Source organism: Perkinsus marinus (genome assembly GCF_000006405.1).
Source record: "Perkinsus marinus ATCC 50983 genomic scaffold scf_1104296944428, whole genome shotgun sequence".
NCBI lineage: Eukaryota > Perkinsozoa > Perkinsida > Perkinsidae > Perkinsus > Perkinsus marinus.
Window position 1 is genome coordinate 154,993 of NW_003211397.1, and position 12,939 is coordinate 167,931.

The window sequence follows — 12,939 nt, forward strand, 5'->3', positions numbered from 1 at the left end:
CCCTCAAAATGAGTCGGATGATGCCCATATCTCCAATGTGCCTCTTCGAATTGCAATGATCACCAGTTGTGTTGCAACCATTGGACTTGAAAGCGGCCCCCACGTGGACATGGGATACCTGAAAGGAGTCAGGTGTCGAGCCGTGGTATCATAGATGATCTTGGTGCTGTTGAAGTCCTCCTTCTCGAAGTAAACCATCCCATGGACAGTGTCCATTGGACACCGATTCCACAACATATGGGCGTGAGCTTGGTTTCCGCCTCGATGGGGAACTAGGACGGGCGTGGACGGTCCACGGTGGATCGGCTGATACCATACTTGTGTTCCTCTCGCGGATGGCGTAATTGGGAGTCCTCACAGAGTGTCTGGAACGTGAAGCTTCGGAAAAAGAACAAGAGGGAACGCTCTCATGGATCTTGACACCCGAGGGAATGTTCTGAAGTTCGGGATCTGAACTTAAGGAGGGTTGCAGTAAGATCCTTTCGGGTAGCATCCAGGGATGGTATCACAGAGGTTTTCACAGAACCTAAATCTGCCATTGAAGCAACGGCCCGCTCTGCTACGCATCCTCAGCATACTCGGATCGTCTGATAACGTTTCGCGAAGCGTGAAGTTTGAGTCTGTTAGTGCAGTGCCCCTGGAGCCGCTCCAGTGGAGCGGTCCGCTCCGCTCGAGTTAACGATTGCCCAGCCCGCTATTAGCCAACGAGGAAAATTGGTTCCATCAGATTATCGGATTCTGATATACAGGAAGTGATTACTAGATGTGTTGTGCCAGTTTAGATACACAGCGCATATAGTTGACTCGTTGAGATCAAATAACTCGATGAGTCCACACACTCATACATAGCTGCGATGAGGGACTTTTCATCAGCAAGAACACGAACAACTGCGACTCATCGGGTATCTGGTTGTGATGAGTCAACTCAGCAGAAGATGATACTTAAGGACGGTAACTTGAGGTAATTCTGAATTCTCTATAACTTTATTCAGAGAGGTAAATAGTAAGCATCTCAGCAATTCCCGAGTTGCGAAGAGTAGTCGATAAAAACGTTCCCGATGCCACGTTGCAATGAGCGCCCGACAGGCGGAGAGCCCTCTGGCGCAGTTTTTATCGCAGTTAGTAGCGTTCTTGTACTGGTTACTCAACAAGTATCCAGGATATGCACAAGACATCATATTTCAATCATCAGGATCAATGCCTTCGCTCTGTTGCCCTTCACGTGACTTCAAATCTTCACAAAGCTGGCGGAGATCAGCTCTGACATCGGGCGCGGTACTGAGGAGATGATATATCTCAACCCGGAGATCGAGGGAGACCAGGAACTGGGAATGATCTAAGAAGTTGAGAACGTCAACAAGTTCAGCAATGTTCTCTTCTAGCGGATCCAAAGTTCGTTCAGCGATATTCTCAACCGCACGCAGAAGTTTCTCAGCTTCATAATCATCTTCGGGGACGTTGAAATATTGCTCGAGTCCTCTATAAATATACCCTATCTCCTGAGCTGTCTCGTCAAGCTGTTCTGCAGTTGATACAAGGAAGTCCTGACTGACTTTCCTGATAGCCGCGGCAAACTTTCTCACTACAGTACTGGTGTCCACGAAGAAGAGCTGCGTCCGAATGCCCCCAGGACAGACTTGCCCTACTGCGTCCACGTACTGCGAGCACTGACTCACGAAATCTCGGGAAGCATCGAGATCATCTGCCGCAATACATGGCGCAAGTAGTTCGCTAATTGGACCAACATGAACACTGTATGCATCGACGAGCTTATGAGCTTCTCGCAGGTCCTCGACCAAGACACTTCTGATTCGCTCTCTTGAACTTGTCAATAACTCCGGGTCGACAACAACCAGGTTTTCTTTCTCTACGCCCGAATGGGGGAAAAGCCGAGACTCCATATTGTGAAATGTATTCGCGAACGACTCGATGCCTGCGATAAAAGATTCGAAGGTTTCGAGGATTTTGCCTTGACTCGGAGACAGCACCACTCGGCCGTCATCATCGAGGTCAATTTCGATTCGTATAGTCGGGGTTAGCTTTGCTTCTTCTATTCTTTCAACCCACTCCTCAAGGCAGCTCTCCACCCACTGTGAGACCTTGTGCCCGACCATGACGTCAAACATATGAAAAACGCTATGCTGCTCGGAATGAAGATGCGCTTGCATATTTGTTTGCAAGAAGTCCAAATGGACGCCCAAATTGTCCACCATGTCTCGCCTGGCGAATTCCCTCCAATAACAGTTGACAATATTAGAAACTCCCCTCTGATAGACTCTCGATTGCTCCGCAAAATCAGTGAACCTCAAGGCACCAGGGAACTGATTGCTGTTCCGTCTTAGAGAGCTTCTTCTCTCGACCCTTGCCCGACTTGACTTAACGCGTCTGATTCGGAAGCATCCTCTTCCACTGTAGACCAATTTGTTTACTTCAATACGAGGGTCATGTCGAGACCAGTCGGTGATGAGAAGACGTAGAGTTAGCGCTTCTCCTAAGGCTACCCAGCACACCCGAAGTGAGCGCAACACCAAGATGGAAAATCTTAGCCGACGAGTCAGTTGATGAGATCGGTCCGGAATGGTAGGTATCAGTGCTTGTTGAGGTTTCCTGGTTAACTCCATTATTCGCTGTTTCATATGGAATTCCGATTGACCAATTCCCAACGCGTGCTTCGTGAGAGCTGCGCTAAACTCATCCTTCACTCCCTGTATTATACGCTTTACCGCAACTCCGAGAACCTTCTGTGGCTTTTTCATCTGCGACTTCGACAAGAGATATTTTAACGTTCGCAGGCACATGTCACCGACCCGTTGTTTCATACAGAGCGGCATGCTGAAGCCGAACTCTCGGCATTTGACTCGCACCCAATGATCAAGTTCCATCTTTTGGAATGCATTCCCACGGCATTCTTTGGCCCAGTCAACTCGAGCACTGAAGTTCGCTGGATCTTCACAACGGAATCGTATACGAAGTCTTGGCACTCGTTTTATCATAGGCCCTTCGCCCGGAACTATGACCAGGAACTTTTTGTTTATCGCAAGGTAGCTCCGCACGCTACACGGTAGAAAGAGTATTTGACCATCACGCAGATGAAGAACGTCAGCTGAGGGTTGTCCGTTTGCCTCGTACTCAGCGCACCATTTAAGCCAGTCTTCAGGGGTTTTACTTTCGTACTCATTCATGTTGTCATAAAGCTCTAGCGGTAGTTCTCTCGAACGCAGTGCTGGTGTTAGTGCGTCTAACCTGATGTGACACGGATGAAGTTGAATTTACAACGAGGGAATCGACTGTACCTCATTTTCTCACGTCTCGGGTTGTTGGTGGATGAATCGCAGGTCATCGTAAATTGGCCAACGAACTGTTCAGATTCGCTTCCGTCCAAGCTGGTGATCAACTCCACGGCAATTTGAATGCAGAAAATACCACGATTTCGTCATCATCGGTTGGCGTTAGGCAGACATGCAGAGTTGACATTAGTTTCGTAGTCATCAAATGGTCATCCTTCACTCGAAGTCAATCGTCTACCTCAACGATGATGACGAACTAGTTTCATGACGAACGATGAACTCTTGTATCGCTCTTACCCATACGGCTCAGTCACGCTGCTGTTGCTCCTTTTCGTTCAATGCTTCGGTTGCGATACGTTGCTCCATCTTTTCTGAATCAGGAATTCTAGTAGAAAGATTGACGACTGTTATGCGGCCGTCGAGAGTTCTACAACGGGCAATGCATAACGAAATGGCCACTAGTCTCGACTTTTGCAGTATATCACAGCCCTTGTCGCACTATACCTATTTTCTCCAAGGTGACTGATTTGATTGGGAGTATTTTGGGTCGACACAAAACGTGCTTCGACTCGGCGGGTTCGCAATAAAGCTGGCCAGACTGAGAAGACCAGAACTGGGGAAATCTTGAGACTTCCAGTTGTAAGCTCGAATAGAAAGACTGCGTTTGATGGTAACGGACTATGTTCATCTGTTCACCTTGCCCAGGACTTCCGAAATGACTGCTTGCTTAGCTGAGTCAATGTTCGTGGGATGAGGAGCCTCCATTGCAATTAATAAAAGCGCAAAAATGAGTCGTCACACATGCAGAGATGAGGAAGCGTTTCTGTGCGACATCATCGCTATCCAGTGTATCCAGAGTAAGAGTATCCTGCAGTGAGGAGTAAGCCCAACAATCATGGTAACTGCCGAGTTGCGATTTTGCGCGCCGTCACGCGCATGCCATGATGATCGATTCGAGCGGTGTGCGCGTGCGCCATTACTCGCCATGGCATAGTCAGCTTACTATTTTACGTAAATGAGTGACGAGCAACGAAACTAATAAATTGCAATATTATTGGAGACCACCTCTCCGTTACAGGGCATGCGGTCAGGATTCTTTGAGTGCTGAAATTGAGTAACGTGCAGCGTACCGCGTCGCTGTGCCATGAAGATGAGAGTACTCTGTGCCGGGTAATTGTGTACCAGGTTACTAACCCGAGGTTAGTGTGTGATAATAATCAAGGAAGATCCTTTCAATCGCGAAGCGGCTCAATCCTCGTTATCGCTGTATCATCAGCGCTCGTAGTGTAACGGTATCATACAAGCTTCCCATGCTTGTGTCCCGGGTTCGACTCCCGGCGGGCGCAGGTCTTTAGTGATAGTTATCTGATGCGCACTTGCTTCACGTTGAATTAGAAACCGCTCAATCAGGACATACATCACTAGCGCTCGAAATTTGATGGTATCATGCAAGTTTTCCGAGCTTTTTCCGGGAAATCCTTCTCGAGGAATGACTCCCGTTAGGCGCAGACGCTGATCCAGGAAAATCCCCATGAGTCCTTCCACAGACTGACTGTTGTACTCAACACTATCAATGCAAGTATGAAGAATTATTCTCAGCGCGTGGTACATCGTCTTGACACAACGGTTTTACCCTCGGTGTTTGTCCTCAACATTCTGATCTTGAGGTCGCTGACTTTGTACTCCTCTGAGTTTTCGCCCGACCGAAGGATGTACCACTTCAAGGGCGATGCATAAATTATTCGGACATTTCCATCCATATTCTTCCGAAAGGAGACATTCGTTTCTTTATTATCATATCTTGCACGAGCCGAGTATAATATGAATCCAACCATCACCCAGAGGATCAATTGAGCTTGGTGACTGATTCACATTCGATCAAACTTGAACTCAACAGTTGGAATCCACACGTCAGCATACGAGGGAATAACAAACGATCAATGCTATGTACACGCAGGCGAGGACAATCCAAAGCTAGTGATTTGGGTTAGCTGCCCCAGTGTCGGGAAAAACTGGTGAAAGTGGTGAGTCGAAGAAGCAATAGGAAAACAATACATGGAGAATAAAATGCCCAGCAAGCAACTCAGCACGCGGATGGCGAGGAAATGTCCCCACAGGTAGTCGGCACAAAATTCCGGACAAAATCTTGATAAGCCCCGCCGGTGTCAATGTCACCACCACTGAAAGAATCCAAATCGTCGCCCATACGAAACTATTCGCGGTCACCTTATCGGGAAAAGTCCATCACAGAATGCCCGATCGAAGGCCGTTACCTCGCCACCTGTTATCGCTTGCAGGAAGTCCTTGCCGGTAGCCTCGTCACTGAAGAGCACCAGCTGCAGTGACGAGGACGGACCTTCTTACACTCTCGTAATGGCGAATTCAAAGAGTTCCCCCAATCCTTTCGAGCCACCCCAAATTGGATCCAGCGAGTCAGTGACGACCGAGGTCTGCTGGAGGCATTGACAATTACTGGCCGACGATGCAGAACCCAACGCAGGGAAGGAATGACCAGTCGCTTCGGAAGGGCACTGAAGGATAATAACCCGGAAATTACCAAGTGCAGCAATAACTCACTTTCCCACTGCGTATTTCTTCCACAACACACTGAGGTAAAGTGGCAGGATTCTCTATAGGCAAGTCGGTGACAGCAACGGTAACAGCCGCATCGCAGCTTCCTATGTAGTCCTTGATGGGCAGATTCCGGGCCTTCTCGACCCTCACCAAAAGACCCTCCTCAAACCTCGACTGCTCAGCATATTCGATTCGCTTTAAACTGACGTAAAGGAGTGAGGCTTCCCCACGCGAATTCCTCGTTAGAAAATCATCGTTGTCGCAATCCATGAGGAAGAGGACGTAGCTCGTAAAGACTTCAGTCGACAATGACGACAAGTCGACCGGAATAGCCACTCGTCCCACAAAGTCGTTCTCTGTGATTGAATCGTAATCCCACACTTCAAAAACTACGCTCCGCCATTTTTCTGCTAAATATCTGCCGTAGTACACTCGAGCAGTCTCGTAAAAGAGACGATGAACAGCACAGAGGTAGTGGTTCCAGTATTTAGTTCTTTTATGCTGTTCCTCAAGGCCCAACTTGGCGTGCTTTGCCGGTGTGTTCAACTCCGATCGACCCCAGTCGAAGAGGACCACTTGAGTATTCGGTGTCCCCAGAGAGTCGAACCCATCCGCATCGAATCCAAGGGCGACACTACTGCCCACCCACATCTGTGGTATCTTTACCTCGCTAAGTGCAGCACAGATTTTGCAAAGCTTCCGTAGTATTTGAAGCAAAACAAGCTCGATAAACTCCTCGGGCGTGCGCGATTCGCATAGAGGACCATCAGGAGAATAAGCATGACGCATGTCTAGAAAAAATGTGAGGAAGTCTTGCGCACTCAGGCGCTGGTACTGTAGTCGTCGGGCTTGACTCTTGTACATCTGAGGACGATTCATGTCGAGAATAAATAGGGCTGAGCCGAGAATCGAACCCGGGACCTCGCGCACCCGAAGCGCGAATCATACCACTAGACCACACAGCCACATACAAACTCTCACCCACAATACGAGCCCCCCAGTACTTTCAGTGCCGCACTCGGATCCATACTCTCCAAGCTCCACGGTGCACCCCCAAAGCCTTCCAGACGGAATCCCTCCACTTGTGAATTCGTGTGCTTATCAATCCGATGACCCCTCCAAGCTCGGAAACGACTCTTCCCCTACACACACAAAATATGTTGGCAACAGCAACCTTTCCGAATTTTCGCATCACAAGATGCACTCAAAATCTAAAGTGTTGGAGGAATATTTGTCCGATTTCCTCAGCCTAGCTCCTCACTAACTATGGAAGTTTGCATACACATAAATTGGGGTAGGAGTGTAAAGAGACCAACAAGAAAATTTCATATTGTCACCAACACATGTGCATATTCCTCCACACGCGACTAATTTCCCGACTACCTGCCAGCCCGCAACAGCAGTGACTTCGCCCATTTTAATATCAAGTAACCTCAAGTGCTTGAAACCGTCATGCAGATTCCGTATTAAGATGAGGTCTCGTTCCTCAATCACTTCAGCTGCGCTCACAGGCGACTTGCCATTGGCACTACCACTCGCATCACTCGAGGCTTTCACTGGACGCCTTACACGGAGACGGCAGACGCCTGAAGAACGCCTTTAGATCTGGACACTTGAGTGCTTTTCTCACCAGCATATTCTAGCATGTAATCGCTGATTCCCCACGACTTGGAACTCTCATCAGCCGCATTCTCTGTTTTTCTCAGCGCATTGATCTCATCGTAAAAATCAACTTCATCAGCAGCTCTCGAAAGATCCTTGCCGATCCAATAGTGCACTGCCCTGCCACAACAGCACGCATGCGAGCGCTACAGACACAGCTAAAGGAATATATGCTCGCTTTCTTCAACTGAGCTCTGAAGTTTCCTCAATAATTATAGGAGTTTATATACAAGTTCGGGTAGAAAATCACCAAAATCAATAGGAATTTCTCAGATTTTCTCTATTGTTACCAACATGTGTCGTTGACCATGTGAATATTTTCCCACTTTGGCTATCGCAGAGCATAATTTCCAATGGACAACTTGCCGTAAAGAAATCTCAACATTCCCCAAAATTTTGTGTACTAAAATCTACTTGAAAGCTATGCTAAGATCCCTTTCAGCTACCTGTGACCAGAGTAACCATCACGGTACTTGACTCTATAAAAGGCGGCAGTTCCTCCCGATTGAATGATAGGCGAGACAGGTTGTTCGAACGGCTCGCTATCGACCAACATACGTGAGCTTATCTCATCTCCAAACGTGGGCGCATCGCTGCCTATAACCACAGCCCTAGATGACGATGTATCTCTATAAACTTGTGAATCTGGAAAAATATTATATAATCGATTTTCTAGAGCCTCTACCAGTCCCTAGTGCATCCTCCACTGAAGCGTCCGTGGGGCCCTCGGGTATAGTAGACGAGGAACAGCACGATGCTCCCATGGTGGAAGAAAGCAAGCAATCACTGAATTTTCGGAAAACCACAATCTTAAGAAAATCTAAAAAATATAGGGGGAAATTCTCTCGTTTTTTACCCTAAAAAGTGTATAAATTTCCACTCCCCGAGAATATGTTCAAAATTTGGTATGAAATTCCTATTCAGAAACTCCAATGCCGCACACTTCCCAGACTCCCAGACACATCTCACGAACTCCACTCGAAAAATCATAAGAAATATATTTCTATTATTATTGTCGTTTTAATTCGTTGTCGAAGTCCGCCTGCTCAACAGAACAAGAAGCTTTGCAGTACATATGCACGAAGTCTGATACACATTCACACGAGTACGTACCTCCTTCCTTAGAAACTCCATACAATGAATAAGGACTCACCCTTACCTTGAACCAGTAGACTCATACCTCAACTAGTTCGGCTCCTCCACTTGTGCATACCTGCAAAGTTATGTAGTACACACAGTAGAGCATGCTAATCAACAATACGCTACTACACCAGAGTTAGTGACACATTATCACTCGTAGTCGACGTTGAGTTCTCGAAACTAGTACATCGTTTCTCTCTCTCTACCCACGTAGCCAAGAGGTTAGTTACAGCTTGAAGACCAATGACCATGACGTGTATGCTACGCGCGGACCCAGGGCGGCAAGCAAGAGGAAACTGTGCGCCCAGGATGAGTGTCTCAAGCAGGCGAGCGAAGTTATCGAGTTACCATTGCTTTTGTCCTTCTTGCCAAGTACACCGTTTCTGTCTCAGGCTCGCGATGGAAGCTCGCACTGCATCACCCATGGAGGTGGTCGTCGCTGCAAGAATCCGAACTGTACGAAGAGTGCCGTGGGCAGCAGTGATCGCTGCAAGGCGCACGGTGGAGGGAGGAGATGCAGGATGGAGAAGGTCACCAACGGGTAACCACCGTAGAAACTTGTGTTATTTCAAGGGAGCGTGGTACTGGATGTTACTTCTTAGAATTTTAGGTATTCGCGTAGAACTGCTTTATTACCTCATGTGGCGTCTCCTTCAATCAGACCTCACTCGTTCATCTCCCTTTACCGTGAAGTTCATGCTCTCTTCGGAAACCTAATCGATTACTTGGGCGAGCGCTATGTCACTCCCGAGGCCGCCGGCGGAAGCTCGAGACCTTGGCCACCAACCTTAGCATCCTCGTGAGTAATTTTATGGCGCAGTGAAGGCAGTCGATTCACTAGTCGGTCGTATCGTTCACCATGCCGGAGACGTATAACATTATACAGTATAATTCTCTATAGTAGAATTCTGTTTTTTCTGTTCGATTGGTCATTGCTATTTTCTCTAGGGTACTTCTATCTACAGTCAGGATGAAACCGTTATAGTGGGGGTATAAATATTACATATACCTTTTTTGATATCAGAGTATGATGCCCTTCACAAATGGAGTTTTTGATATGCAAAACACTAGTCAAAAATATAGTTCACCACTACTGCACTATCGCGTTTTTTACAGAGTTTTACGCCACTTCACGTAAAACGGGTGGAACTCCATGATAATAATAGTTGATATACAGTAAATACATTTGCCGCGTATTTCAGCACTTTTGTTATACTAAAGTTTTTCTCGGGAATGTCTACTAAAAAGCAGCAACGATCTCCCACTGACATGGTCAACGCCCGGACTAAAAATAAAGCTCTCAAAGATCAGCTCGCGAATCTCAATGTAGCTCACTGAGTTCACACTGAAAAGCTTCGAAAATCGCCATTGCCTTCAGCGTATGGCCAAGTCTGATTCAAAACAGTTGGCCGATCTAACCAAGGAAGTTGAAGAACTTCGCAACGCCGTGAAGGGGTTGATGAAGTTGAGCAAACGTGAGGGAAAGAAGCCTACTAAAATGGAGGTAATGATGATACAGTAATAGGAGAGTATGATAGCAGTAGCTCCCTGTAGTTGGATATGCTCATCCCTGGGCGAGTTCGAGAGGAGGTTATTGATGCGGCTTATGCCCCCACTCGTGAGGAGCAGACGAACAATGGGAATCACAGAGTTCACCTTTCTAGTGAGAGGGGCGCCCGTGCTCACCAAACGATTGGGCGTGAGGATGTGCGAATTGGGAAAGGCGTGGTAGTGGCACACTACAGGTAGTAATAATAAGCCTCAAACTGTCGCTGAGAAGCAGTTGAAGAGTATGCTGGGTATGGCCGCGCCGAGGGAGCAAGAAAAAAAGAAGGAAGTCGTCGCTGATAATGAGTGAGTTCCGCTTCAGCTTTTGAGCTAATGTGTTGATGACAGTGAGGAAATATTGGGAATGCTTATTGGTTTCTGTACTGTGAAATTTTTCATAATGTAGTGTGATCAGCTGAAGAAAGCAAACATATATTCCTCATGTAGTAGTTTTATTCCCTATCAGCCTAGCTCAATCAATTCGAGAGAAGCTTCGACGGGCGAGTACCAAGGAGGAAGTCCGAGCTGCTACTAACATGGCTCGAGCCCTGGGTTTGACTTATGAGGCGGGCCTTGGTGATCGAAAGTTGAAAACACTAGCATGAGTGTTGATGCGGCCAATGCTGCTGTTGTCGTTGTTCCGGATACCTACTGGTGAATTACTCCTTGAAGCGATGATGTATCGACAGCATTACTTGGGAGTGTTAGTTTCCTCGGAGTCGAATTGATGGGACCTTTTTCTAGTCTCATTGGAGAGTGTTGGGTTACGCTCGAGTAGTGGAGATATATGGGAAAATGGTCGAGTGGTGGAAGTGCATCATGGATACCGTGTGGTTGCAGGGTCTATCACTCCTCAATGCACTTTACAACGTTGCTTATTGCGTTACTGAGGAAACGATCTCATTCTACATAGTTTTATGGGATTTCCACATTGCTGTGAGCCATAAGTGTTATAGGACATGCAGTTGAATACCTCATTGGAGACTAGAGTAAACTCACCTCTTCACGTGAAAGTCATATCGGTCTCAAACTTTGGCCCTGTCAGCTCCCACGATTGTTGACAAGAGAACTTGCTCCTGCACACTGTTCCTAGTGAGGCTCTCGTTGAGTCCAGCACATGAGACTGTTCCTTCTCACTAGGAAACTGAATGCTCGTTGGTGACGAGAAACATTTGTTACACACTGATGAGCTATGATGTCATCAACTAAATGGATGCTTCTATCGAACCTGATACGATTATTCCCTCCCTGCGCGAAGAAGGGAGGAGGCTCCTAGTCTACACTCACTAACACCCATGCCCGCTGCACAACAACAGACAGACAAATTAGCGCCAGTCGGGATTGCCCTAGGGGGCAACAGAACCGTGATAAATGCAGACAGGGATAGTAATGGGAACTTGGCCCTTTGAAAAACAACTGCATAAGAGAAAAGCAACGAATATAGTGTGACCACGTTAGGTCAAGTCTCCCCAGTAAAGTTGTAGACACAATTAGCGTCTATTGCGCCACAAGTGACCGGAGTTGCATAGGAATGGATGATACTCGTCTACCGAACTCTTCAAATGGTCCTTGAAGCGAAGAATGAAGTGAAGGTTGTTTGGGGAAGCATGAAGCCAAGCGGAAATGCTGGGAGGTGCAAGATTACTAGAAGCAGTGTACCTCAATGTTCTGTTTCCTCTAGCTTAGATCCTAGTTGTTGCACTGGGCATCGGTTGTCACTATTAGTAGTTGAATTGTTATTGCATCAATATGTCTACTCCATATCAATTCGTCGATTGGAGTTACTTCAATCGTTTCGATGGAATTTATTTTCCTTCCACTTGCTCCTGCGAGGTTGATTGTACTCCTTCATATTATGGAGTGGCATAGCCGCCCCACCCGACAGAATTTATTTCCCTTCCACTTGCTCCTGCGAGGTTGATTGCACTCCTTCATATTATGGAGTGGCATAGCCGCCCCACCCGACAGAATTAATTTTCCTTCCACTTGCTCCTGCGAAGTTGATTGTACTCCTTCATATTATGGAGTGGCATAGCCGCCCCACCCGACAGAATTGATTTTCCTTCCACTTGCTCCTGCGAGATTGATTGTACCCATTGATATTATAGGCTGGCATAGCCGCCTCACCGGACAAAGTTGATCTCCCTATCATGTGCTCCTGCGAAATTGATTGTACTCCTTCATTTTATAGGGTGGCATAGCCGCCCCACCCGACAAAATTGATCTCCCTATCATGTGCTCCTGCGAAATTGATTGTACTCCTTCATTTTATAGGGTGGCATAGCCGCCCCATCCAATTCACTAAAAGGTCCCATAAGGTGTAAAGACGACTCGACAGTGTTATAATATTTGTCCCTCATCATGAGGGGATATTTACACTCGGGTAGCCGAAATGTAGAAAAACCAACGCGAATTAACTAAAGGAGTTTCCTTATTGTCATCAATACGTCTTGTTGAGCGTGTACCTATTCCCCCATACTCTGATCAGAAGGTCACTTTCGACCAAACAACAGCTGCTTTCAATACACCAACATCAAACAACATGTTCTACGAGGAGTAATTGTGTATTATTCGTCTACGATAACACGCACGGTTTCTTCTGACCTTCCCCTTTTCTTTCCTCGCATTTCTTCCTCTTCTTCTCTGCTCGTCTCTTATCCTTTTCACGTATCCTATCCCACACTATCCAGCGATAGAAAGGCAAGAAAAGTTTGTAATGGCCTATACT

General features: G+C 47.0%; 4 protein-coding genes and 1 non-coding gene across 5 annotated transcripts; 3 read left to right on the forward strand and 2 right to left on the reverse strand.

Annotated features, from left to right (window-relative positions):
• Positions 1-1,181: 1,181 nt before the first annotated feature.
• Pmar_PMAR019081 (hypothetical protein) lies at positions 1,182-1,901 on the reverse strand (the record flags this gene model as incomplete). The annotated part of the gene is made up of 1 exon (XM_002780138.1): positions 1,182-1,901. One exon carries the CDS (start codon positions 1,899-1,901, stop codon positions 1,182-1,184), a length of 720 nt encoding a protein of 239 aa, XP_002780184.1.
• A 2,661-nt stretch (positions 1,902-4,562) lies between these two features.
• Pmar_PMAR019082 lies at positions 4,563-4,633 on the forward strand. Its single transcript has one exon. It is a non-coding gene; the product is annotated as a tRNA-Gly (tRNA).
• Positions 4,634-5,221: 588 nt separating this feature from the next.
• Positions 5,222-8,311, reverse strand: Pmar_PMAR019084 (hypothetical protein). The gene is made up of 9 exons (XM_002780139.1): positions 8,209-8,311; positions 7,970-8,168; positions 7,492-7,643; positions 7,245-7,447; positions 6,866-7,003; positions 5,865-6,725; positions 5,652-5,818; positions 5,514-5,609; positions 5,222-5,467 (listed from the first exon to the last, which is right to left on the reverse strand). The coding sequence occupies exons 1-9, from the start codon at positions 8,285-8,287 to the stop codon at positions 5,371-5,373; spliced, it is 1,992 nt and encodes a 663-aa protein (XP_002780185.1). The 5' UTR covers positions 8,288-8,311; the 3' UTR covers positions 5,222-5,370.
• Positions 8,312-9,055: 744 nt separating this feature from the next.
• Pmar_PMAR019085 (hypothetical protein) lies at positions 9,056-9,253 on the forward strand (the record flags this gene model as incomplete). The annotated part of the gene is made up of 1 exon (XM_002780140.1): positions 9,056-9,253. A coding segment is annotated over one exon (198 nt), but the record flags the coding sequence as incomplete, so codon positions are not given.
• A 638-nt stretch (positions 9,254-9,891) lies between these two features.
• Positions 9,892-10,959, forward strand: Pmar_PMAR019086 (hypothetical protein). Its single transcript, XM_002780141.1, has 5 exons — positions 9,892-9,989; positions 10,042-10,167; positions 10,218-10,362; positions 10,409-10,517; positions 10,678-10,959. The coding sequence occupies exons 1-5, from the start codon at positions 9,897-9,899 to the stop codon at positions 10,814-10,816; spliced, it is 612 nt and encodes a 203-aa protein (XP_002780187.1). The 5' UTR covers positions 9,892-9,896; the 3' UTR covers positions 10,817-10,959.
• Positions 10,960-12,939: the final 1,980 nt, after the last annotated feature.

Bases quoted from the DNA above. Each gene is read 5' to 3' on its own strand.
- Pmar_PMAR019084 (XM_002780139.1), bottom strand. From the start codon at position 8,287: ATGGGAGCATCGTGCTGTTCCTCGTCTACTATACCCGAGGGCCCCACG. The intron at 7,448-7,491 runs GTGAGAAAAGCA...GGCGTTCTTCAG, and splicing joins TTACATGCTAGAATATGCTG to GCGTCTGCCGTCTCCGTGTA. The intron at 5,819-5,864 runs GTGAGTTATTGC...ATTATCCTTCAG, and splicing joins AAGAAATACGCAGTGGGAAA to TGCCCTTCCGAAGCGACTGG.
- Pmar_PMAR019086 (XM_002780141.1), top strand. From the start codon at position 9,897: ATGTCTACTAAAAAGCAGCAACGATCTCCCACTGACATGGTCAACGCC. The intron at 9,990-10,041 runs GTAGCTCACTGA...CATTGCCTTCAG, and splicing joins ATCAGCTCGCGAATCTCAAT to CGTATGGCCAAGTCTGATTC. The intron at 10,363-10,408 runs GTGAGGATGTGC...GGCACACTACAG, and splicing joins TGCTCACCAAACGATTGGGC to GTAGTAATAATAAGCCTCAA.